The 26318-nt window shown below is 46.5% G+C and overlaps 1 protein-coding gene across 2 annotated transcripts in view; it reads right to left on the bottom strand.

Annotated features, from left to right (window-relative positions):
- LOC140196778 (nuclear factor NF-kappa-B p105 subunit-like) overlaps nucleotides 1-26318 on the bottom strand; it is a 129295-nt gene that overhangs the window by 91493 nt on the left and 11484 nt on the right. For both annotated transcript variants that reach the window (XM_072256553.1, XM_072256554.1), the window contains exons 2-3: nucleotides 14378-14417; nucleotides 2257-2347 (exon numbers count right to left, since the gene is read on the bottom strand). In XM_072256553.1, the coding sequence (XP_072112654.1) occupies nucleotides 2257-2347; nucleotides 14378-14410 (124 nt within the window). In that variant the 5' untranslated portion in view covers nucleotides 14411-14417. The remainder of the gene's footprint in view (nucleotides 1-2256; nucleotides 2348-14377; nucleotides 14418-26318) is intronic.

Below are 26318 nucleotides of genomic sequence, written 5' to 3'. Positions count from 1 at the left end.
AGGCCTCACTTGGAGTATTGTGAGCAGTTTGGGGCCCCTTATCTTAGAAAGGATGTGCTGAAACTGGAGAGGGTTTAATGAGAATGATTCCTAGTTTGAACTATTTGTCGTATGAAGAGCATTTGATGGCTCTGGGCCTGTATTCACTAGAATTCAGAAGAATAAAGGGTGACCTCATTGAAACCTATCGAAAGGTGAAAGGCCTTGACAGAACGGAAGTGGAGAGGATGTTTCCTATAGTGGGAGAATCAAAGACCCTAGGACACAGCCTTAGAATAGAGGGGTGTTCTTTTAGAATGGAGATGAGGAGGAATTTCTTTAGCCAGAGAGGGGTGAATCTGTGGAATTCTTTGCCACAGGCAGCTGTGGAGGCCAAGTCTTTATATATATTTAAGGCAGAGGTTGATATATTCTTGATTGGTCAGGGCATGAAGGGATACAGGGAGAAGGCAGGAGATTGGGGCTGAGAGGAAAAACAAATCAACCACGATGAAATGGTGGAGCAGACTCAATGGGCCAAATCACCCAATTCTGCTCTCAAATCTTATGGTCTTATGGACAAAACAGGTCCCTCTGAAGATCAGCGTGGTCATATATGCATGGACATGAAAGAAATGGGGGAGATTTTAAACTGATTTTTTTTGTATCTGTATTTACTTGGAAGATGAACACAGGGTCTACAGAAGTGAGGCTAGGTATTGGTTAGGTATTGCCCAACCAATCTTATAGCTTTTCAAGGAGGTTACCAGGAAGGTTGAAGGAAAGACAGTGGACTTTAGCAAGGCACTTGACAAGGTCCCGTGTCTGAGGTTGGACGAAAAGGTTTAGTCATTCGGCATTCAGGGTAAAGTAGTAAACTGGATTTGACATTGATTTCATGGGAGAACCCAGAGAGTGGTAGTAGATGGTTGCGTCTGATTGAAAACCTGTGACTCATGGTGTGCTGCCCCATCGCTGACCCCCTGTACCTCCTGTCACTGACCCATGGACCCACCCATCACTGACGCAGTCCATCATTGTCTCACCTTGTCCCTGACCTACCCATTGCTGATCCACTGACCCACCTTGTCCGTGACCTACCCGTCACTGACCCACTGACCTATCCATCACTCATCACTGACCCATACAACACTAACCCAGTCCATCATTGTCTCACCTTGTCCCTGACCTACCCGTCACTGACCCACCCGTCACTGACCCACCTCGTCACCAACTCTCACTTCAATGACACCCCAGTTACTAACCTCTGACCCTCCCCATAATTGTCTCACCTCATCCCTGACCTACCCTGTCACTGACCTCCCTCCCCAACCCCCACCACACCCGGTTACTGACCCATTCTGTAAAATCCTGGCCGCTCACTGGTTTTGGAGGTTCATCGCCCCACCCAAGCCCTCTCTCCGGAATCCCCGATCAGCCTGATCTCACTGAGGGCCGATCATCCTAACCCATCCAGCACAGGGACTGGGCCTTCAGCCCATCGTCCATGGCTGCCCGCAATACTCATCCCTTTCCCCTTGCTTGGTCCATAACTTTCCATGTGCTGCCAGTTCAAGTGCTTACCCTGACACTCCGCAAAAGTGAGAGTCTCTGCTTCAGGCTGTGAGCTGCAGGTTCCAGCCAGCTACCAGGAGCACCCAAGTTTACAATACACAGCACCAGCAGTCCAATGAGTCTCCGAGCTTTGAGAACTGAGTCACCATTCTCTGAATCTCAATCTGTTTTCCCACAGTGGAAATATTTAGTGAAATTTCACTGAAAGCTGAAACAAGAAGCAGCTAGGTGTCTGTGAACAATACCAGCTCTTCCACCTGCCTGAAGCAGAAGATAAGAAAGTGAAAATCTCAAAAGATTCTGTAGTCCCATCATCAAATGGACAGTGAGAAGCAGAGTCAAGGTACGTCAGGATGTTACGGTGTTCCGAAATCTGCCGCAAAGAAAGGAAAGAATGGGGAGGAGTAGGTGGGGGGGGGAGGGGGGGAACGGATTTGCATGAGAGAGAGATGCAGAGGAAGGGCGAGTGAGAGGAAAAAGGACAAGGGGCAGAGGTTAAAGCCATGCTCATTGAAGGTTCTGAATGCTCACAGAAGATAGACAGATGACCTATAAGGCTTCCACTGGGGAGTCAGCCCACCAGAGGGGTTGTGGGAGGTGGAGGGAGATTGACGTTCTTTAGCACAAACAGCCGCACCAGGTTAACTCCTGACATTTCATAATATCGCTATCTTGGACAGTGCTGAGACGGCAGGTACTCACGGGTGTGTAGAGGTGTGTCTGCAGGACCACTGGCAGGGTTGAACATGACCCCGGAGATGTCCAATGCTGCGTAGTCGTCAATGTTGTAGATCTACACAAGGTAACGAGGACAAAGGGAGTTAACACAGGAGAACAGGAGCTGCTGATCAGAGTTCACTGCCAGAGTGCAGGAGAGAAATCCTGGGATTACAGGCGAGGGATAAGGTCAAACACTGCCCAACCACTGAGCAAAGTAATGGTCCCACCACCACTTCCCACATCTGGATCCCACCCAGTGCTCTCCACACCTGGATCCCACTGAGTATTCCAGTCCGACTGACCAATCCCCATCCACCACATCTGGATCCCCACAGACTTTTTCTCATCTGGATCCCCTGATTGGCTATTCCTCACATCTGAATCCCACCCAACATCCCCACATCAGGATCCCACCCACCATTGCAAAAGCCACCCTCTTGCTGTTTGCCACATGTGGATTCCGTACACCACTCTCTTCGCCTGGATCTCCACCAACTATTCCACACACCTGGTTCTTGGTTCTCCCATAGAGGAAAACTCCTTTCCCCTTAACATCATAATATTTTTCAATCAAATCCCTTCTCCCTCCTCTAAACCCCACCAGATATAAGCCCAGCCTGTCTAACCTCTCCCCCGGAGAACCTGCCCACTCCAAGTACCGGCCCAGTAAACTGAATTGCTTCCAACTAATTAATGCCTTTCTTTAAATAAAACCAATTCCGATAACACTGAAACACCACCTTATTACTCTTTGTATTCAATTTCCCAGCAAGAAACATTTGCTTCTGAATTACTCCCTGTCCCCTAGTACTAGTGGTTCATGAACCACAGGTACCCAGACACCTCCATACTTACAGCAGTTCAACCTCACTCTGTTCTAGCTCTCCAGCCACACTGGGGAAGCTTACATCTGCCTCACTCTGCCCACTCCCCACTCTATCAATGTTCCCCACCCACACCATCAATGTCCCTCACTCTCACCATCAATGTCCCTCACCATCAATGTTCCCTACCCCCACCATCAATGTTCCCTACCCACACCATCAATGTCCCTCACCCACAGCCTCACCCCATCAACACCCTCTCTACATCCTCTTTACAACTTACTTTCCTGCGCTTGCTTCTCTTCCTTGGTTTAGATGACAGTTAATGTCTTGTAACACTAACTATTTTGCTCTCCCCACACACTGTCTGCTTTGTTAACTGTTTCCAGCTTTTCCTATTTTCAATGAGTCACCAGCAACCTGTACCTGTGGTGCACACTGTCTGTTATACACATTATCAATGATCAAGAGGTTCAGTTGTTGTTCAGACCAAACAACAGAATGAGGAAGAACTGTGATCTAAGTGATTTTGACCGTGGAATGATTGCTGATGTCAGACAGGGTTGTTTGAGTATCTCAGAAACTGCTGATCTCCTGGAGTTTTCACCCCCATCAGTCTCTAGAGGAGGTATTCCCAACCTTTTTGCATGTTATGGACCAATACCATTAAGCAAGGGGTCTATGGACACCAGGTTGGAAACCCTGCTCTCGATTTTACAGGGAAATGCAGTGAAAAACAAAAAAAACACTTTCAATAAGTGGTCTGAACAACGACTGAACTTCTTGGCCATGTCTGCATGCTTTTCTGCATTGAGTTGCTGCCACATGATTGGCTGATTAGACAGTTACATTAACGAGTAGGTGTACAGGTGTACCTAATAAAGTGGCCACTGAGTGTAGATAGACCGGATGGGTTGAAAACCTGGAAAATGGAGTTTAATGGGAGAAGGTGGGCATTCATACACGTTGGTAAGAGATACTTATTGTTTGAGCGGAGAGAGATTGAAACTGAGTGAAATCCAGTGGGATCGTGGTGTTCTTTTTACAAGAATCACAAAAAAAAAGTCAACTCTTAACACCGAGTTATTAGAAGACAAACAGCATTTTGAGCTTTATTGTGAAGGGGTTGGAGTTTACAATTTGGGAGGTGTTGTTGCAATTATATTAGTGAGAACCTCAGCTGGTATAAAGTTCTGATCTCCTTACCCATAAAAGGTAGCATAGGACTGGAGCTAGTCCCAAGGAGATTCAGCAGGATGATTCCTGGGATCAGACAGTTATCCTATTCAGAGAGGCTGGACAGTTTGAGTCTGTATTCCTTGCAGTTTAGAAGAATGAGGGGTGAGTGAATTCAAACATACAAGCTCCTAAGGGAGCTTGACAAGGGAGATGTTAGGATAGTTTCACCAGTGGGAGAGTTACAAACAAGGAGCTATGAGGGGCTGATGATTCTAAACTAAGATGTGTGAAAATTTCTACTCTCACAGAGGGTGATGAACCTTTGGAATCCTCCACCCCTGAGGTGGAGGAAGCAGGATCCTATAAGTAGCAAAGTGGAGGGGGCTAAAGATTTGACAGGTTGAAGGGATGTGGAGAAATGGCACAGAAGAGGAGCATGCTACGTTAGAGTGTAGTACAGAAACTGCACTGCAGTGGATTGGAGGCACTAGAAGGGTTGGTTAAAACTGCCAACGCATCACTGGCACCTACCTACCTGCCATCAGGACATATATACAGAAAATGGCCGTTAACTTCATGAAGGATCCCACCCACCCTGCTCATGCACTGCTTGAACCACTCCCATCAGGGAAGAGGCTACACAGTATCCATGCCAAAACCAACAGACTCAGAAACTGCTAATTCCCCCCAGCAGTAGGGCTAATCGACACCTCAAGCCATGAACCCACCCCACCCACCCCCCATCACCACTACATACATTCACCACACTTCACTTTACGTACGTACATTCAGTCTGTGTATGTAACAGTCACTCGTACATCCTGTTTACCTAGTTATTGAGATACAACACATAACGGGTCCCTCTGGCCCTTTGAGACATGCCACCCGGCAATCCCTCGACTTAATCCTAGCATAGTCATGGGACAATTTGCAATGACCAAATAACCTGCCACCGGTACGTCTTTGAACTGTGGGAGGAAACCAGAGCCCCCTGGAAGAAATCCTTTTGGTCATGGGGAGAATGTGCAAACTCCTAACAGACAGTGGCGGTTACTGAACCTGAATTGCTGGCTTTGTAATAGCATTACGCTAGCTGCCTCGCTAACATACTGTCCTGTTTAGTAGGATTTCTTTTATATTTATTGTGTTTTTTATGCTACATTGGATCCGGGGTAACAATCATTTCATTCTCCTTTACACTCAAGTACTTAAGAATAACAATAAATAATCTTGAATCTTGAGGTCAGCGTAAATCAGCCATGATCATATTGAATGGTGGGATAGGTCTGAAGGGCCGAGTGGTCTATCTCTGCTCCCGTTTTCTTGTGATTCTATGTGTTACCTCAAATATTTCTTAGAGCTCTGCTTTATCATCATTAATTAATCACTTCCAATGTTTCCCAAAGCCTGATGTTCAGCTCACTGGCCTGTAGTTTCCTGCTTTTTCTCTCCCTCTCTTTTAAACAATGGATTTACATTTATCATTTTCCAACTTCTCCAAAATCCCGGAACTCTGAGAATTAAAACTAGTGCATCAACTTCCTCACTCACCACTTTTGTCAGCCACAGCTCCAACAATTCACATTGGGCTATCGTCCTCAGGATCGTCCCTCCCGCCAGGCTCTGATTTACATTCCTTCTGGAATGTTATTTTCATCCTCTACGGTGAGAACGCCGGCAAAATACTGTATAATTAATCTGTCATCTCCTGATTTTCTGTTACTAATCCCTCAGACTCGCTCTCCACAGACCACTTTTCACCTAGTTAAATAGTAACTAGTAAGCCCAACTGTTTGTTTATTTCTATAGATCAGTTTTTCCTTCCCTGGTACCCGAAAACCTGCTATGCAAGTTGATACGAGGAATTCTGCAGATGCTGGAAATTCAAGCAACACACATCAAAGTTGCTGGTGAACGCAGCAGGCCAGGCAGCATCTCTAGGAAGAGGTACAGTCGACGTAAGAGGGTACAGCCATGATGCGGAACTCTTCTTCCGCCGTCTCCGAGCTCACTTTCTCGGCAAGGACTCTCCCACCCCCACTGATGACCCCTTCTCCCGTCTTCAACCCTCCTTCTCTTCATGGACACCCCGCTCTGGTCTTCTGCCTGCTCCAGATCTCCTCATTGCTAACTGCTGAAAGGACATCAACAGTCTCGACTCTACCGCAGCCCATTCCCATTCCAATCTTACTCCTTCCGAAAGCTCTGCTCTCCACTCCCTCCGCACTCCGCAATTAGCAATGAGGAGATCTGGAGCAGGCAGAAGACCAGAGAGGGGTGTCCATGAAGAGGAGGAGGGTTGAAGTCGGGAGAAAGGGTCATCGGTGGGGGTGGGAGAGTCCTTGCCGAGGAAGTGAGCTCGGAGACGGAGACGGCGGAAGAAGAGTTCCGCTTCATGGCTGCCCCTCTTATGTTGACTGTACCTCTTCCTAGAGATGCTGCGTTCACCAGCAACTTTGATGTGTGATGCAAGTTGACAGGGTGGTTACGAAGGCATATGGTGTGTTGGCCTTCACTAGTCGGAGCTCTGAGTTCAGGAGCTACAAAACTCTGGTAAGACCACACTTGGTTCACTTCTAATTGCCTCATTATAGGAAGGATGTGGAAACTTTAGAGAGGGTGCAAAGGATGCTGCCTGGATTAGAGAACATGTCTTATGAGGAAAGGTTGAGTGAGATGGGCCTTTCTCTTTTGAGCAAAGGTGGATATGAGGTGTCTTGTTAGAGATGTATAATATTATGAGAGACATAGATAGCATGGACAGCCAGCAGCTTTTCCCAGGGCAGCAATGACCAATAACCAGAAGATGTCTGTCTGGGGAGAATGGAGGGAAGTTTATATCGCGTAGGGCTCCCTGTGGCCATCCCCCTCACTAACACCTTTGGATACTGTTGGCGTGGATGTGCTTTCAGGGACTAGCAGCAGCAGTCAGGTCCTTGGCACTGTGACTAGTTCTGAGATTCAGAGGGAAAGGATACAGTTAGACAGGGTGATAGTGATAGGAGACAGACAGCAGATTCTGTGGCTGCAGAAAAGACACCGGGCCGGGGGGGGGGGGGTGCCAAGGTCAAGGATGCCTTTGTGCAGCTGCATAAAATTCTCAAGGGAGGGGGCAAATAGCTGGAGGTTATTGTACAAATAGAACATGGTATGAGGTCCTTCCTGCAGAATGAGTACAGGAGTTGGGTAAATTAGGAAGCTGGACCTCAGGGGGCAGTGATCCCTGGATTACTCCTGGTGCCACGTCAGGAATGAGAAGTTCTGGCTGCACAGCCAGTGCAGGGGATAAGCATTCAGGTTCTTGGATCACTGGGATCTCCTTTGGGGTGGTGGCAACCTGTTACAAGAGGGAATGGTTGCACTTGATCCAGAGGGAGACTAATATCCTGGCAGAAAAATTTGCCGGTGCTCCATGGGAGGTTTTAATTAGTTTAGCTGGGGGGGGGGGGGGGTGAGTTGGCATTTTGAACGGGAGGAAGTCTTGGAATAAAGCAGTAACAAGTTTAGTAATTAAGATAGCCAGGGTAACATTAAAAGCAGGGAAAGGGATACCCTGTTAAACTGAGCTTTGAGTTTAACAGGTAAGATGGATGAAGTCAGAGCCTGGATTGTCTCTGAGGACTGGGATGTTATAGTCATCTCAGAAACATAGCTGAGAGAGGCTCAGCATTCCAGGATACAGGTGGTACAGGAATGATGGGATAGAGGTAAGCAAGATGCGGGTGTTGCCTCTTTGATCAGGACTTAGAAATGACATTCATAGGATCTTCCAGTGAGGCCAAATGGGTAGAACTTAGAAACGAGCAATGGAGAGTCACTAGTGGGGCTGTATTATAACCCCCTGCCCAGCAGGATCTTGAGGAACTGATGTGTAGATAAATTCTTCAGTTGTAAGAACAATAGGGTTGTATTAGTGGGAAAATTTAATTTCTCCGTTATCGATTGTGTCACTGAGAATGTTAAGGGTCAAGATTGGTAGAATTTGTGAAATGTGTCCAGAGGAATTTCCTGGGTCAATAGAGGGCCCTATTTGGGAGGGTGCAATACTGAACCTCCTCTTAAGGAATGAGGCAGAACAAGTAACTGAAGCAGCAGCCAGGGAGCTTTTGGCTCAAGTGACCATAATTCTATTACCTTTAAGATCATGGGAAAGGATAGATCAGATCCACAGGTAAAGACCCTAAACTGAAGCAGGGCTAATTTTGGAGCAATTGGGGAAAATCTAGTAAAAGTTGTTTGGGTGAGCTTGTTTGAAAAAGGAACAAATGGCAAGGGGTGGGGGAGGGGGGAGGCTTTTTGGAGAGTCCAGGAGCAGTGTTAGAGTGAACCCTACACCCTGGCAAGTTTAGGGAACCTTGGCTGATGAGATATTGAGGCTCCAGTCAAGAAAATGGAAGCATACATTGGGTTTAGGTGGTTTTGGAATCAAGTGAATCCCTTTGAGTATAAAAAAGGATTAAAACACTAAGTGGGAAATCAGGAGGGCAAAGGGGGTATGAGATGGTTCTGGCAGGTGAGGTTAAGGAAAATACCAAAGAGGTTCCATAGCCATATTAAAAGGATGTCTAGGGAGAGGTCTAGAAAGAAGGTCTAAGATCAGCAGTACTGCCTATACCTTGAGCTGCAAGATAGTTAAAGGATATTTGTTTACTTAAGGGGAAATCATGGTTGCTCAGGACAGAAAAGGGAAACAAGTAGAAATATTTTGGAGGGGATTTGTGTTATGTGAGAGGATGTACTTGCAGCCTTACAGTGCATTAAGGTGAATAGATTCCCAAGACTTGAGCAGGTGCATCCTTAGGTTGTGTGGGAAACCAGAAAGGAAAGTGTAGTGACCTTTGTGGAGATATTTGTTTCATTATTAGCCACTGGTAAAATTCCTGAAATTATGTTCTGTTGCTTAAAGGTAGCAAGAAGCCATGGAATTACAGGCTAGTCAGCCTGACATCAGTAGTGGGAAAGTTACTGAAGGGAATTCTGAGGGACAAGATCTACCAGCATTTGGATAGACAGTCTGCTTAGAAAGAATTGCTTTGCGCATGGGAAGTCATCCTTAAAGTAATTTTTAAAGATTTTTGAAGCAGTAATCAAGGATGTACATGATTTAGTAAGGCCTTCAAGGACCTGATGGTAGGCTAGTCTGGAAGGTTGGGTCCCATGGAATCCAGGAAGAGCCAATTAGGTGGATTCAAAATTTGCCTCGAACGCGGGAAGCAGAGGGTGGTTGAAAGTTTTCTCAGAATGGGGGCTGGTGACTAGAGTGTGGCAAGGGCAGTGTTGGGACATTTATTCATTATTTATAAATAATGAATAAAGGTCCCAACAAATGTATTAATGCAGGGGTCCCCAACCTTTTTTGCACCGCGGACTGGTTTAATATTGACAATATTCTTGCGGACCGGCCGACCTGGGGTGGGGGCGGTGTTCAAGTAGGGTTAAACTCACCTCAACACGTCTTTTACAGTTAGGTTTGCCAACTTTCTCACTCCCAAATAAGGGACAAAAGTAGCAGTCAAATCCCGGGACACCCCAGGAAAGACTACCATGACCATGAAGCCTTGCGCAGGCACCTGTGTGCGCATGTGTGATGTGCACATATGTGACGTGCGCATGCGCGTACGTGCCGATCTTTTTCCCCACAAATCGGTTTTGGCTTAATCTTCCCAACTACACTGTACATACATTATCTCTACTTTATATAGGCTGTGCTTTTACTATATGTTACTGTTATTTTAGGTTTTATGTGTTATTGGTATGATTTGGTAGGTTATATTTTGAGTCTGGGAACGCTCAAAAATTTTTCCCATATAAATTACTGGTAATTGCTTCTTCGCTTTACGCCACTTTGGCACGAAAGGTTTCATAGGAACGCTCTACCTTAGTGGGGGAAATGCGGGACAAGGGCGGTCCCGTATGGGACAAACCAATTTAGCCCAATATACGGGATAGTTGACAACCCTGTGTTCAAGTTCAACAGTGCGTGACAGGGAATGAGGAAAGGTGCAGCTGACTCATCGTTTCCTCGCAGCCCGGTAGCGCATGCTTTGCGGCCTGGTACTGGTCCACGGCCCGGTGGTTGGGGACCGCTGTATTAATGCATGCGAATGTATTAAGGCTCGATCAGCAAACTTGCAAATAACATGAAATAAGGAGGTGTTGATAAAGAAGCTTATCACAGATTACTGGGGAATCTTCAGTTTGGGAAGTGTACAGGGGGTGGAAAATAAATTTCAGTACAGATGAGAGTGAAGTAATGCATTTTGGAAAGTTAAACCAGAGCAGGATTTGTACAATGAATGGTCGGGCATTGGGGAGTGTAGTGGAATGGAAGGACTTAGGAGTACAAGTGCATAGTTCATTGAAAGCAGTGTCACAGGTAGACAAGATGGTGAAAAGTGATTACACACTGGTGTTCGTCAGTCAGGGCATTCAGTTTAGGAGCTGGACAGCAGGACATCATGGTGCAGTTGTACAAGTTATTGGTGAGGCCACACTTGGAGAACTGGGAAGCTTTGGTCATCTTGTTATTGGAAAGATACCGTCAAACTAGAAAAAGTACGGAAAAGATTTACAAGCATGTTGCCAGGACTAGGGGGCCTGAGTTATAGGGAGAGAATGCTGGACTAGGTCACTTCTCCTAGGAATACAGGAGAATGAAGGGTGACCTTACGGAAATTTGAGGCGTTGATACTGTGGACATTTACCATCTTCTCCTCAGTGAAAATTGGCATAGATTTAGGGTGAGAGGAGAAAGATTTAAAAGGGACCTGATGAGCAACTTTTTCTCATGGAGGTTGGTGAGTGTACAGAATGAGCTGCCAGAGGAAGTGGTTGAGGCAGGTACAATAGTATCATTGAAGAAGCCCTTGGATGGGTTCATGGAGGGGCGGGGCTTAGAGGGGTCTGGTCTGAATGCAGAGTCAGGATTAACTCAGTGGGCACTGTGGTCAGCATGGATCACTGGGCCAGAAGGGTCTGTACTGATACTATACTGTTCTGTGACTCTATGAACAACCCTGATCCTATTTCCTCCCAGTTCAGTCCATTGCCCACGTAGTTTAAGGTTAAAATACTCACCTTGACTGTTGTTCTCTTTGTCAGACTGTGTAAAATTCAGTCACAATATGACCAACTACTCCCTGGGAAGTCCTTCACTCTGAAGTCACCCTTTGCTCTGAGAACATCACAAAATCCTTCCCTCATTTAATCACTGCTCCCTTCTGAGAAGGTCCTGTTATCTCTTCCTTTAAGCTCGATCAAGCGGTGTGGTTACTGTAGGAGCCTGCACCCGACTCTCACCAGTCTTTCCCCACTATCTCACCCACCCACTTCCACACTAGGTTTCCTGGCTGTGGACACCTTTCTCTATTGCTCAAAGGCCAGTCTGGGTTCCAATCGGCTAATTACACTTATTGCATTTCTGACACTTGGTGACCATCTCTCAGTCTGCTGAGGGAGATTAGATGAACCCAGCAGGACAGCGGGGGGGGGGGGGGGGAGGGGAAGGAGGTGGGTTGGGGTAGCAAGAGGATTTGTCAGTTTGGGTCCATTCCTGATTCAGGGCTTTTGATCTAAAATTTCATTCGCCACCACCCCTCTCCCCCAGGATGCTGCTTGACCTGCTAAGCATCTCCAGTACATTGCTCCAGATTCCATGTTTGCAGTCTCCTGTGATCATCACAGACCAGGTCTGACCCATCAGGAAAGCACAGCCTGCTTTGGCTCAGTCCTGATTTCCCACATCAGCTAATGCTGACAAGTTGGCCAGCGAGTGATGGAATACACAAAATTCTGGAGGAATTCAGCTGGTCAGGCAGTATCTATGCATGGTCAGTATCCTGGGCTGATACCCTTCATTGCAACTGTGACTAGTTCTGAGATTCAGAGGGAAAGGATACAGTTAGACTAGAATAAGGTGGTGTTAGAAACATTGATGGGGGAGGGGAAGGAGTACAAGCTAGCAGGTGACAGGTGAAGCCAGGTGAGGGGCAAGGTGGGGGGGGGATGAAGTGAGAAGGTGGGAGGTGACAGATGGAAAAGGTAACGAGCTGAAGAGAGAATCTGATAGGAGAGGAGAGTGGATGATGGGAAAAAGGGGGGGAAGAGGAGCACTAGAGGGACGTGACAGGCAGGTGAGGAGAAGAGGTAAGAAGCTAGACTGGGGAATGGAGAAAGAAAAGAGGGAGGGGGAAAGGAAAAGGAATTGCCAGAAGTTAGAGAAATTGATGTTCATACCATCAGGTTGGAAGCGACCCAGAAAGATATGAGGTGCTGCTCATAAGAATCTCTTGCATTGGCGATGGCAGAGTTATTGGCGATGGCTCATTCTCCTGACGCAGTCAACATTCAGAGTGTCGTCTCACCAGTTAACTGGGAAAATCTAAACATCACACCCCAACCACGTGTTTTAACAATCCACGTGGACACGCAAAATCCTCACAATTACATCCCTTCAACTTGGTCTGGCAGATGACCAAACCTTGACATGGGACATTCAGCCCATCACTCATGCTGCCTCTAAAGGAGCTCCAAATCACCCCCCATCTCCCACTCCTTCCCACAGGCTCCTCGTCATTCATTTCCCAATTCCCTTTGTTAAAGCTGCTCCCACAACTCTTCCAGTCAGCACGTCCCAGATCACATCAGGTAGAGCCATAGATGTAATGTATATGGATTTCAGCAAGGCATTCGATAAGGTACCCCATGCAAGGCTTATTGAGGATTTAAGGAGGCATGGGATCCAAGGGGACATTGCTTTGTGGATCCAGAACTGGCTTCCCCACAGAAGTGGTTGTAGACGGGTCATATTCTGCATGGAGGTTGGTTACCAGTGGTGTGCCTCAGGGATCTGTTCTGGGACCCTTACTCTTTGTGATTTTTATAAATGACCTGGATGAGGAAGTGGAGGGATGGGTTAGTAAATTTGCTGATGACACAAGTGTTGGGGGTGTTGTGGATAGTGTGGAGGGCTGTCAGAGGTTACAAAGGGACATTGATAGGATGCAAAACTGGGCTGAGAAGTCGCAGATGGAGTTCAACCCAGGTAAGTGTGAGGTGGCTCATTTTGGTAGGTCAAATATGATGGCAGAATATAGTATTAATGGTAAGACTCTTGGCAATGTCAAGGATCAGAGGGGTCTTGGGGTCTGAGTCCATAGGACACTCAAAGCTGCTACGCAGGTTGACTCTGTGGTTAAGAAGGCATACAGGTATTGGCCTTCATCAATCGTGGAATTGAGTTTAGGAGCCTATATAGGACACTGGTCAGACCTCACTAGGAGTACTGTGCTCAATTCTGGTCACCTCACTACAAGAGGACGAGGAAACCATAGAAAGGGTGCAGAGATTTACAAGGATGTTGCCTGGATTGGGGAGCATGCCTTATGAGAATAGGTTGAGTAAACTCAGCCTTTTATCCTTGGAGCGACGGAGAATGAGAGGTGACCCGATAGAGGTGTATAAGATAATGAGAGGCATTGATCGTGTGGATAGTCAGAGGCTTTTCCCCAGGGCTGAAATGGCTAGCACGAGAGGGCATAGTTTTAAGGTGCTTGGAAGTAGGTACAGAGGAGATGTCAGGGGTAGGTTTTTTACGCAGAAAGTGGGGAGTGTGTGGAATGGGCTGCCAGCGGTGTTGGTGGAGGCGGAAATGATAGGGTCTTTTAATAGACCCCTGGATGGCTATATGGAGCTTAGAAAAATAGAGGGCTATGGGTAAAGCCTAGCTAGTTCTAAGGTAGGGGCACGTTTGGCACAGCTTTGTGGGCCGAAGGGCCTGTACTGTGCTGTATATTTTCTATGTTTCTACATCCTCAGCTGTGGAGAAATTATCTCCCCTCCCCTCTGGTTCCTAAGCTGATTCCCTTCACCTCTCTCCCCTCTGGAGCAGCACCCATTACTTTGCCCTGTAAAATTCATCAGGAGATCTCTACTGGGAAGAAAGATGATGGAATTCCTGAAGCTTGTTTCATTCTTAAACCTCAGACTGCACAGTTTTCAAAGCTCAGAATTAGCTGAAGAAGGATAAATCATATAACGCCCCAATTGATATTGTCAACACAATTCATTGCTATTATAAGCTTGAAATCTCCAATACTTACATTGTTCATACGATAGTTGCCCTCTTCTGCCATGATGAGCCTAAAAACAGAAGCAAAATAAATTAATTAATACAAGAAGAACCTGAGCAATCAAGCTGTAGTCATCATATAAGGCAGAAGTTTAAAACTAAGAACACAACTCACATAGCCAGAGTGTCAACTACAAAAACTCAATGGGAATTAACTACATTCTCACAGCATCTTTGCTACTTTGAGACATCCCAAGGATCACTCAGCCAACGAAGGATAGCAATTTGCCGTAGTGACAAGGTGGGATGTGCAACAGTGCACAGCAAGATCCCACTGATAGTGGTCGGTGAACTGACCAGTGTGACGTTAGTCAGCTGTTTGATACTGGCCCAGACACCTGGAAGAACTGCCCTGCCCTGGTCCTGAACTGCAGCACAGGACTGGAAACAACTGAGGGAGCTCAGACTTGGGTATCATCTCAGGAAGCTTCCCCCGCCTTGGCTCCTGCCGTGTGAGGCACTGCCCAGATCCCATAATCAAACTAATGCACTGAGTGATTCTGAAAATCAACAGCCCGGAACCTGTCCACCATCCCCAGATTCTGAAAATGAATAAAGAAAAACAAAGGAAGGGAGTATCACTATGGCAATGTTAGCACTGGAAAAGTCACAGGCTAATTTAATTTAATTTTCTGACTGATGGGCTAGAACTGGCAAAGAATTATAGAGGTTACACTTGCTGACCTGTTGTGGAGCTGGTGGGTTTGGGAGATGGTACACATGGTGGCCACTGTGCACTGGTGATGGAGGAAGGGAGGGAGTGTCTGACTTTTGAGGTGGGGTGCTGATCAAACAATTCTATTGCCCTGCCCTTGTCCAGGTAGGTGGAGAGTAATCCATTAGGCTCCCAATGCACCCTGCGAGCTGGTCAAATGGAAGCTGGAAGTAGAGCTCCAGGTCAGGTTAACAGCCCCACAGAGTATATGTGTGACTACACCTCTTGACAACGGACATCACTGAATCCTTTACTCACCCCTCCCCTCCAACCACAAATGGCAGGTGTGGGGACATAACACTGGAGAGATGACCCCTTCAACTGTAACAGTGACCCACAGATGTGCCTCAGTACCCCCACTTGAAAGGTGACATGGGTGCTTTACAGTGACTACCAGCAGATGAGTGGGGAACTGAGTGAGGGCTATACACTGTGGGAGGGGTAATCTGTACTTTGGTCTCAATCCCATTGCCCTCAACTGCACCTCCCAGCCCCGCAGTCCAAACTTTCTTCGTCTTATTCAATGATTCAGCATCCACATCTCTCTGGAGGAGAGGGACAACTGAGAGAGAAGGAATTGCTCATCTGGTTATTTTGAAGATGTGTTGTGTCCCCCAGCATCAGTCACCATTCACTCATCCTGCAGAACAGGATTTGAGAGATGGATGGGATTGAAGCTAAGAAGTCACTTTCAAACCTCTACAACACATGTTATCAGTATTATTTATTTATTTATTATCTGCACAATTCGTCTTCTTTGGTTATTTGTCAGAGTTTATGTTTAGTTTTCATGAATTCTTTATTTTTCTGTAATTGCCTGCAAGAAAATGAATCTCAAGGTAAAATACCATATATGCACTTTGATAATGAATTTCCTTTGACTTTGAAACGGATCTCCGAAGCAACATGGTTCAAATGTTCAGCATCATTGTCCTGCTTTTGCTTTACCTGAACAGCAAGGCATCTCATCATCGCCTTCCAGAGTGTCTGGTAGACTTACCTCAGCAACGGGAAAATCCCCAAGAATAGAAAATGAATTGGAAATAAAAGTCGTTGTGGATAAAGCATGAAAAGGTTTTGCCTGAAGACCCTCAATGAAGGAGGGTGTTCTGAGTGCTTTGTCAGAAGTCAAGGATGTGGCAACACTGAGAGAAGACACATTAAACACTGGAAAGTTCAAAGTTTGAAGTATGTATACTTTATACAACCTTGAGGTTTGACCCCTTACAGGCAGCCACAAAACAAAGGAACCCAATCAAACCCGTTAAGAAAAAAGACCGTCAAACACCCAATGTGCAGAAAAATAATTGTGCAAGCAATAAAGGTAGGCAAATAACATTTAGAAACTGATGTCACAAAAATGAGTCCACCACCACGAAACCAGTCACAACCGATCCAGGAGCCTGTTAGATGCAGGCCACAGCCTGAGGACAGTGCAGAGGTGAGTAAACCGTGCCAAGCAGTGAGCTAAATACTGGACTGTCCCTCTCCTACGGCCCCGACACAATGACCCTCTCAATCTGGCCCGGCACTTAAATCAGCCAAACAGTGGGTCAACCCTCGCTCTCGGACCAGGCCCTGCCGCTTTGATATGCTCTCAGGCCCGGCATCCACCGCTTCAATCTGACCCACACCCCACCTTTCCAATCCGGCCCAGTGCTTAAATGGGTCAAAACATCGGCATGTTCCTCGCTCTCAGGCCCGGGTCTCACTGCCTCAACTCTGCCTGACCTTGGTTCTGTCACTTTGAATTGCCTCCACGTCCACTCCAGCAATGGCCAGACACTGGCTTGCTCCCTGTTCTTGGGGCCAGGCCCCAGCACCTCAATTCGACTCGTAAACACAATGCCCCAACTCCAACCAGAAATGAGTGTTCAAAGTAAATTTATTATCAAAGAGTGTACATGTTATTTATTTTTATTTAGAGATGCAGTGTGAAGCAGGCCCTCCCAGCCCAATGAGCTATGCCACCCAGCAACTCACCTACGTACTTAACCCCAGCCTAATCACAAAACACTTTACAATGACTAATTGATCTACTAACCAGAACCACAGAACACTACAGCACAGAAAACAGGCTATTTGGCCCTTCTAGTCTGTTCCAAAATTTTATTCCGCTAGTCCCATTGACCTGCACCCAGTCAATAACCCTCCAGACCTCTCCCATCCATGTACCTATCCAATTTATTCTTAAAATTTAAGAGTGAGCCCACATTTACCACATCAGATGGCAGCTCGTTCCACACTCCCACCACTCTCTGAGTGAAGAAGATCCCCCTAAACCTTTCCCCTTTCACCCTAAAGCCATGTCCTCTCGTATTTATCTCTCCTAATCTGTGGAAAGAGCCCACTCGCATTTACTCTGTCTATACCCCTCATAATTTTGTAAACCTCTATCAAATCTCCCCTCATTCTTCTACGCTCCAAGGAATAAAGTCCTAACCTGTTCAATCTTTCCCTTTAACTCAACTCCTGAAGACCCGGCAACATCCTAGTAAATCTTCTCTGCACTCTTTCAATCTTACTGATATCCTTCCTATAGCTAGGTGACCAGAACTGCACACAATACTCCAAATTTGGCCTCACCAATGTCTTATACAACCTCACCCTAACAACCCAACTCCTATACTCAGTGCTTTGATTTATGAATGCCAGGATGCCAAAGGCCTTCTTTACAACCCTGTCTACCTGTGACGCCACTAATTCAGAATTACAGAGCACAGTTCAGAATTATGTATCTGAACTTCCAGATCCCTTTGTTTCTCCGCACTCCTCAGTGCCCTACCATTCACTGTGTATGCCCTACCTTGATTTGTCCTTCCAAAATGCAACACCTCACACCTGTCTGCATTAAATTCCATCTGCCATTTTCTGGCCCATTTTTCCAGTTGGTCTAGATCCCTCTGCAAGCTTTGAAAGCCTTCCTCACTGTCAACAACACCTCCAATCTTAGTGTCATCAGCACACTTGCTGATCCAGTTTACCACATTATCATCTAGATCATTGATATAGACAACAAACAACAACGGTCCCAGCACAGATCCCTGAGACACACCACTAGTCACAGGCCTCCAGTCTGAGAAGCAATCATCCACTACCACTCTCTGTCTTCTCCCACACAGCCAATTTCTAATCCAGTTTACAACCTCTCCATGGATACCTAGTGTCTGAACCTTCTGAACAAACCTCCCATGTGAGACCTTGTCAAAGGCTTTACTAAAGTCCATGTAGAGAACATCCACAGCCTTTCCTTCATCTACCTTCTTGGTAACCTCCTCGAAAAACTCTACAAGATTCGTTAAACACAATCTACCACGCACAAAGCCATGCTGACTATCCTTAATCAACCCTTGGCTGTCCAAATACTTGTATATCCGACCTCTCAGAACACCTTCCAATAATTTACCTACTACTGATGTCAGGCTCACCGGCTTGTACTTACCTGGTTTACTTTTGGAGCCTTTTTTAAACAATGGAACAACATGAGCTACCCTCCAATCCTCCGGCACCACACCCGTGGCTGAGGACATTTTAAATATTTCTGCCAGGGCCCCTGCAATTTCTACACTAGTCTCTCTCAAGGTCTGAGGAAATATCATGTCAGGCCCGGGGGATTTATCTACATTTATTCGCTGTAAGACAGCAAGCACCTCCTCCTCTTTAATCTCTTTATGTTCCATGACACTACTGCTTGTTTCCCTTCCTTCCGTGTACGCTATGCCAGTTTCCTGAGTAAATACTGATGCAAACTGGTACATCTTTGGAACGTTGGAAGTTTTGGAGCACCTGGGGGAAACTCATACTGTCATGGGGAGAACATACAAACTCCCTAGAGACGGTGCCAGAACTGAATACCGAACTTGGACGCCAAGCTGTAATAGCGTCATGCTAACTGCCATGCCACCGTGGCCCCATATACTACCTTGAAAGTGAGTCGGTAGGGTGTGGAATCGGTTCAGGGTTAAGTGAGTGTAGTTAATCATGCCATTTTAGGTGCCTGATGGTTTAAGGGAAATAACTGTTCCTGAACCTGGTGGTGTAGGACTTGGCTCCCGTACCTACTGCCTGATGACAATAAAGAAGAGAACATGGCCTGGATGGTGGGGATCCATGAAGATGGATGTTGCTTTCTTGTGGCAGCGCTCCCTGTAAACGTGCTCGGTGGTGGGGAGGCCAGGAACAACAATAATAAATAAACAATAAATAAATATTGAGAACATAAGATGAAGAGTCCTTGAAAGTGAGTTTAGAGGTTGTGGGAACAATTCAGTGTTAGGTGAGTAAAGTTATCCTCTCTGGTTCAAGAGACTGATGGTTGAGCGGTAATAACTATTCCTGAACCTGGTGGTGTGGGTCCTGAGGCTCCTGTAGCTCCTTCCTGATGCCAGCAGCTAGATGAGAGCATGGCTTGGATAGTGGGGGTCCTTGATGATGGATGCTACTTCCTTGGGATGGCACTCCATGTAGATGTGCTCAATGGTGGGAAGGGCTTTACCTGTGATGGACTGGGCTGTATCAACTACTCCTGAAGGGATTTTCCATTGAAGGGATTTGCTGTTTCCATAGTAGGCCGTGATGCAACCAAGGCAACATACCCTCCACCACACATCTGCAGAAGGTTGTCAAAGTTTTTGATGACATGCAGAATCTTCGCGAAAGTCTAAGAAAATAGAGGTGTTAGTTACTGTGCTTTCTTCGTAACGGCACTTAAGTGTTGGACCCTGGACGGATCCTCAGAAATGATAACAATGAGGAATTTAAAGTTGCTGACCCTCTACACCTCTAATTCCCCGGTGAGGAATGGCTCATGGACCTCCAACTACCTCCTCCTGTAGTCAATAATCATCTCCTCAGTCTTGCTGACATTGAGTGAGAGGGTGTTGTTGGGCCACTACTCAGACAGATTTTCAATCTCCCTCCTATATGCTGATTCATCACCAACTTTGATTCAGCCAATAGCAGTAGTGTCATCAGCAAACTTAAATATGGCATTAGAGCTGTGCTTAGCTTCACGGTCATAAGTGTCAAGTGAGTAGAACAGGGGGCTAAGCACCCAGCCTTGTGGTGGACCTGTGCTAATGATGATTGCGGAGCTGTTGTTGGCAAGCCAGACTAACTGAAGTCTGCAAGTGAGAAAATCGAGAACCCAGTTGCATTTGATTGCACGTATTGTGGCAAAGGTCTTGGAGCTTATTGATTAGTTTTGAGCGGTTGATGGTACTGAATGCCGAGCTGCAGTTAGTGAAGAGCATCCTGATGTATGCACTTCCATTGCCCAGACGTTCCAGAGCTGATGAACTGGCATCCGCTGTGGATGTGTTGTGGCGGAAGTCAAACTGGAGTGGATCCCAGTCACTCCTCAGGCAGGAGTTGATATGTTTCATCGCCAACCTCTCAAAGCACCTCATCACGGTGGATGTACTATAAGTGCTACTGGATGTGAGCCACTGAGGCAGGTTACTACGTTTTTCATAGGCACCAGTATAACTGAAGCCAGCTTGAAGCAAATGGGTACCTCAGAGGGCAAAAGTGAGAGGTTAAAGATCTCAGTGAACACTCCAGCCACTTGATCAGCACAGGTTTTTAGTACTCGGCCAGTTACCCCATCTGTGCCAGATGCTTTCTGTGGGCTCACCTCCTGAAGGATGCCCTCACATCAGGCTCAGAGACTGAAATCACAGGGTCATCGGGGGCTGTAGCCGTTGGGAAGTTGCCTCCATGTTTTGACTGTCGAAGTGAGCAAAAAAGACACTGAGCTCCTCTGGGAGCGAAAGGACATCCCTCTCGACCAGGGGGCACAGACTCAGTATGGAGGGACATCCCTCTCGACCAGGGGGCACAGACTCAGTATGGAGGGACATCTCTCGGACTCAGAATAGAGGGACATCCCTCTTGACCAGAGGGCCCAGACTCAGAATAGAGAGACATCCCTCACGACCAGAGGGCACAGACTCAGAATAGAGGGATGTCCCTCTTGACCAGAGGGCCCAGACTCAGAATAGAGGGACATCCCTCTCGACCAGAGGGCACAGACTCAGAATAGAGAGACATCCCTCACAACCAGAGGGCACAGACTCAGAATAGAGGGATGTCCCTCTTGACCAGAGGGCCCAGACTCAGAATAGAGGGACATCCCTCTCGACCAGAGGGCACAGACTCAGAATAGAGAGACATCCCTCACAACCAGAGGGCACAGACTCAGAATAGAGGGATGTCCCTCTTGACCAGAGGGCCCAGACTCAGAATAGAGGGACATCCCTCTCGACCAGAGGGCACAGACTCAGAATAGAGGGATGTCCCTCTTGACCAGAGGGCCCAGACTCAGAATAGAGGGACATCCCTCTCGACCAGAGGGCACAGACTCAGAATAGAGAGACATCCCTCACAACCAGAGGGCACAGACTCAGAATAGAGAGACATCCCTCTCGACCAGAGGGCACAGACTCAGAATAGAGAGACATCCCTCACAACCAGAGGGCACAGACTCAGAATAGAGGGATGTCCCTTTACAACAGAGATGAGAAGGAATTTCTTTAGCCAGAGGGTGCTGAATCTGTGAAATTCATTGCCACAGACAACTCTGGAGGCCAAGTCACTGGCAATATTTAAAGAGGAGATTGATAGTTTCTTGATTAGTAAAGGTTTGGGGAGAAGGCAGGAGAATGGGGTTGAGAAGGATAATAAATCAGTCATGGAGGAATGGGGCAGCAGACTCAATGAGTGTAATGACCTAATTCTGCTCCGATGATCTTAAAATAGGAGCAAGGCTTCAAATTCGACGTGAACATGGCTGATCTATGCTGGCCTCATCACCTCTTGTTCCAGTTCCCCACAACACTCAGTTCCTCAATCTTTTAAATATTTATCCACCTCCAAATTTAAATATAATCCAAAACTCTGTCCTCTTCCACCCTCAGAGATTCACCACCCTGAGAAGGAATTACTGCAGGCCTCAGCTTTCAATGACCAGCTCCTTACCTTGTAGTTATGTCAAAGCAAGACTTGCATTTCCAAACTGCTTTCACATCTCTGGAGATCCCAAGCACCCTTACAACCAATGAGGTCCCCATGATGTGTAACCACAGCTGTAATGAACTCATAGCATCATGACAGAACCTGCAGAAACCAATCACCCCGTTGTGTATGCTTAGGTGTAGCACAGTAGTGTAACAGGAGTTAAACTTCCACTGCTGCCTGTAAAGAGTGTGTATGTTCTCCCCATGACCTCGGGTGTTCCCTCCAGGTGCTCCAGTTTCATTCCAAAGACATACTAGGCATGACGTGTTGGCGCCAGAAGCTAGTGACATTTACAGGCTGCCCCCAACATATCCATGGACTGTTTCGGTTGTGATGCAAATGACGCCTTTCACTATATATTTCATTGCTTCTGTGATGAATAAAGTTAATCTAATCTAATTAAATTCATCCCTGTTCATTAGGTCTGACACATAGTACAGAAACAGGCTAGTCAGCCTAACAATAACCATGAGGTTGTTTTCAGGGGTGACTAGCGTATGCCCTTCTAGGAATACTCAATCCTCCTCCATGGGGGATTGGAAAGACATGGACTCCAAGTGGGAATCCTCTAAGGGGGACTGAAGTCTTGGACTTCAAATCTCCAATCCCCAAGCATGTCCAATCACCTGCATTGTGCTAATCAAATACTTCCCAGCCCTACTGTGAGAGGAGAGTCCCCTGGGAAAGGAATAGATTCAAGGATGTGCTGTAAGTCTGCTTGTGGAAATGCACCCTCTCCAATGACACCTAGGAATATCTGCTCTGTGTCCGTTCAACGCAGAGAAACAGCAGTGGGATTGAGAACCTTGTATCTGTGCAGTGGGTACACACAGAGACATTGAACGTGGTGGGACAGAGCTCAGTTACCCTTGGCACATCCTGCTACACTGTGGCAGAGTCTGTGATTCCCACATGGGCTCCATCATACTCAGAAGCCACAGAGTCAGAGAGGAAGTAATTCACCTTCAATTCCAAGTGAGTCTGATGAACAGTTGTCCTCGGGCCCTGGATCAACTCCTGATGAATCCTCAGGATCTAATTCTATAAATAAACTAATCTTTGTGCCCTCCCGTCCCATAAGGTCCCACAAAACTGGAGAGTGTGCAATGTTGTCCCTTTATTTAAGGGCAAAAAGGACAAACCTGACAAATATAGGCTGGTGAAGATTCTTAAAGACAGGATCTATTTGCATTTGGAAAAGCATGGACATTAGGGATAGTCATCATGGCTTTGTGTGGGGTGAGTCCTGTCTCACAGATTTAATTTAGTATTTTGCAGTGGTGATAAGATGATTGATGAGGGTTGGGCAACCAACATTGTCCACAAAGACCACAGTAAATTATTTGACAAGGTCGCTACTGACAGGATGGTCCAGATGATTAAGATATATAGGATTCACTGATTTGAATTGAATTGACCTTATTACTTACATCCTTCACATACATGAGGAGTAAAAATCTTTACGTTATGTCTCCATTTAAATGTGCAATTTATAGAAATTTGTAATAAATAGTACGTACAACAGGACAGTCAATATAACATAGAAATACAATTGTATCAGCGTGAGTTAATCAGTCTGTTGGCCTGGTGGAAGAAGCTGTCCCTGAGCCTGTTGGTCCTGGCTTTTATGCTGCGTTACCATTTCCCGGATGGTAGCAGCTGGAACAGTTTGTGGTTGGGGTGACTCAGGTCCCCAGTGATCCTTCAGACCCTTTTCACACACCTGTCTCTGTACAGGCTTGTTTATAGTGACGGAGGAGTGTTTCTCTGACTGGAGATCAGTGACCAGTGTTGTTCCTCAAGGATCAGAGCTGGGACCTCAGTTTGTGGTTTTATATAAATGGTCTGGATGAAAATGTACAGTAAGTGTGTAGATGACAAGGAAATTGGTGGAAAACAGAACAGTACAGCACAAGAGTGAACTCTTCGGCCCACCATGTCTGCCCTGAATACAATAGAATTCTCTTCTGCCTGTACAAGATCCGTATCCCTCCATTCCCTGCGTACTCGTGTTCCTAGCCAAAAACCTTGTAAATGCAACTACCTGCTTCCTGGCAGCCTATTCCAGGCATCTGCCACTCTTCGTGCATATATATCACTAAACAACTTTTCTCCTTTAAGCTGATTTGCAACGGCACTCAAACTACATTTTGTTTTTTAAAACAAAACAGCAGATGAGTTCCCGTTCCTGGAGCTCGCCAGCCGGCCGCTTTACAACATTCCCCAGGCGCGGTTTGTTAGCTGGCACCTCGGGGTGCCGCCCGGTGGACAGCCGATTCCAGGCTGGTGTTGCCGACTGGGGCGCTGCGGGAGAAGGAACATAAGCATTATGGATGGAGGTCTCTGTAGTCGAGTGGTCACTCTCTCTCTCTCGATGGGGGGAAGGTTTGCTGCCGGTTCTCGAGTTGGAGAATCTCGGAATAAAAAGCTATGCGGTAGACCGTAACACTGTAACAGCGATGGTCAGCTCCCCCTTTTGCTGTGGAATGGGCAATATGTCTCTGTCCCTTGACAGAGAGAGAGAGAGAGAGGGGGAGCCTGTGGCATGTCGAACTGTCAGGTAAACAATAGCTTTTGTCGACGTGGGTCCCTCTTTGGGTGCCTTGCTGTTGCTTGGAGAGTGGTGGGTGCTGATGCTTTTTGCTGAAGGGGCAGGGGGAAGGGGGGAGGTTGTTGCCCTGGTGCTTGCAGCTGCTTGTGTGGGGGAGGGGGGAAACGAGGGCCTTGGGGTTCTAACAATTTTGTCACTCATTCTTTTGGGGTTCCCTGTTTTCCACGGATGTCTGTGACAGGTATTTCAGGTTGTATACTGTACACATACTCCAATAATAAACGGAACCATTTTATATAAACATCCTCTATTACTTGACATTTCTACTCTGCGAAAAGTTTCTAGACTATCTGCCTCTCCTAATCGATTAAGTCTCCCCTCTGCCTCCAGCACTCCAGAGAATATAAACCAAGTTTGTCCAAGCTTTCCTTACAGCTCACAGTCTCTAATACAGGAAGCATCCTCTCCAAAGCCTTCACGTTCTTCCTGTCATAGAGCTCCCAGAACTGAGTGCATTACTCTGAGTGTGAACCAACCAAAACTTAATACAGCTGCAACATGAATCCCGGAGTTTCATACTGCCCCAACTCAACAGCTAGTACAAGAAGACATATTTTCAAGATGATTGGAGGAAAGTTTTGGGTGATGTCAGAGGTAAGTTATATACACAGAGTGGTGGGTGCATGGAATGTTCTGTCAGGCGTGGTAGTAGAGGCAGATACATCAGGGAATCTCTGAGACAGACACATGGATGATGGAGAAATGGAGGGTTATGTAGACGGAGAGGTTAGATTGATCTTAGAGTAGGTTAAAAGGTGGCACAACATCGTGAGCCGAAGAGCCTGTACTGTGCCGGGCTGAAATGTTCTGTGTTCTCTGTTTAACGAAGGCGAGCATGCCACACTCTTCTTTACCTTCTCGACCACCCTATCTACTGATGTGGCCACGTACAGTGAGTTATTGCTAAATTCTCTACCCAGAATTCCTAAACTATCTATATCCCACTGTATCATTTGACAATCGCCACTTTTGAATTCAGAATTGGCTTTTCCATTGAAGGCAGAGGGTACTGGTGGAGGGGTGTTATTCTAGCAGGAGGACCATGACCAGTAATGTTTCACAGGGGTCCGTTCTGAATCCATAATATGTTTGGATGAAAAGGTAGGTGCGTGAGTTAGTAAGATTGCAGGTGACACAAAGATTGGTGGAGTTGTGGACAGGACTGTCAAAGGATTCAGCAGAATATAGATCAGTTACAAATACGGGCAGAGAAATGGCAGATGGAGTTTAATCTGAGCAAGTGTGAGGTGTTGCACTTTGGGAGGTCAAATGTGAGGGGTAAGTATACAGTTAATGGCAGTGCCCCAGGGAGCCTTGACTTATGATGGGTCTTGGTTTTCAAGTCCATAGCTCCTAAAAGTAGCCATGCAATGCAAGTAGACAGCCAGTAAAGGCAGCTTATGGTGTACTGTACTTGCTTTCATTCGTCAGGACACTGAGAATACAAGTTGGGATGTCATGTTACAGCTATACAACACTCTGGTTATGCCCCATCTGGAGCACTGTCTGCATTTCTGGTTGTTTCATTACAAGGAGGATGTGGAGGTTTAGCAGAGAGACATGAATGGG

This window comes from Mobula birostris, chromosome 4 (genome assembly GCF_030028105.1).
Source record: "Mobula birostris isolate sMobBir1 chromosome 4, sMobBir1.hap1, whole genome shotgun sequence".
Classification (NCBI taxonomy): Eukaryota; Metazoa; Chordata; class Chondrichthyes; order Myliobatiformes; family Myliobatidae; genus Mobula; species Mobula birostris.
The sequence above is the reverse complement of the archived record's forward strand: the minus strand, read 5'-3'. Positions and strand labels throughout refer to the sequence as shown.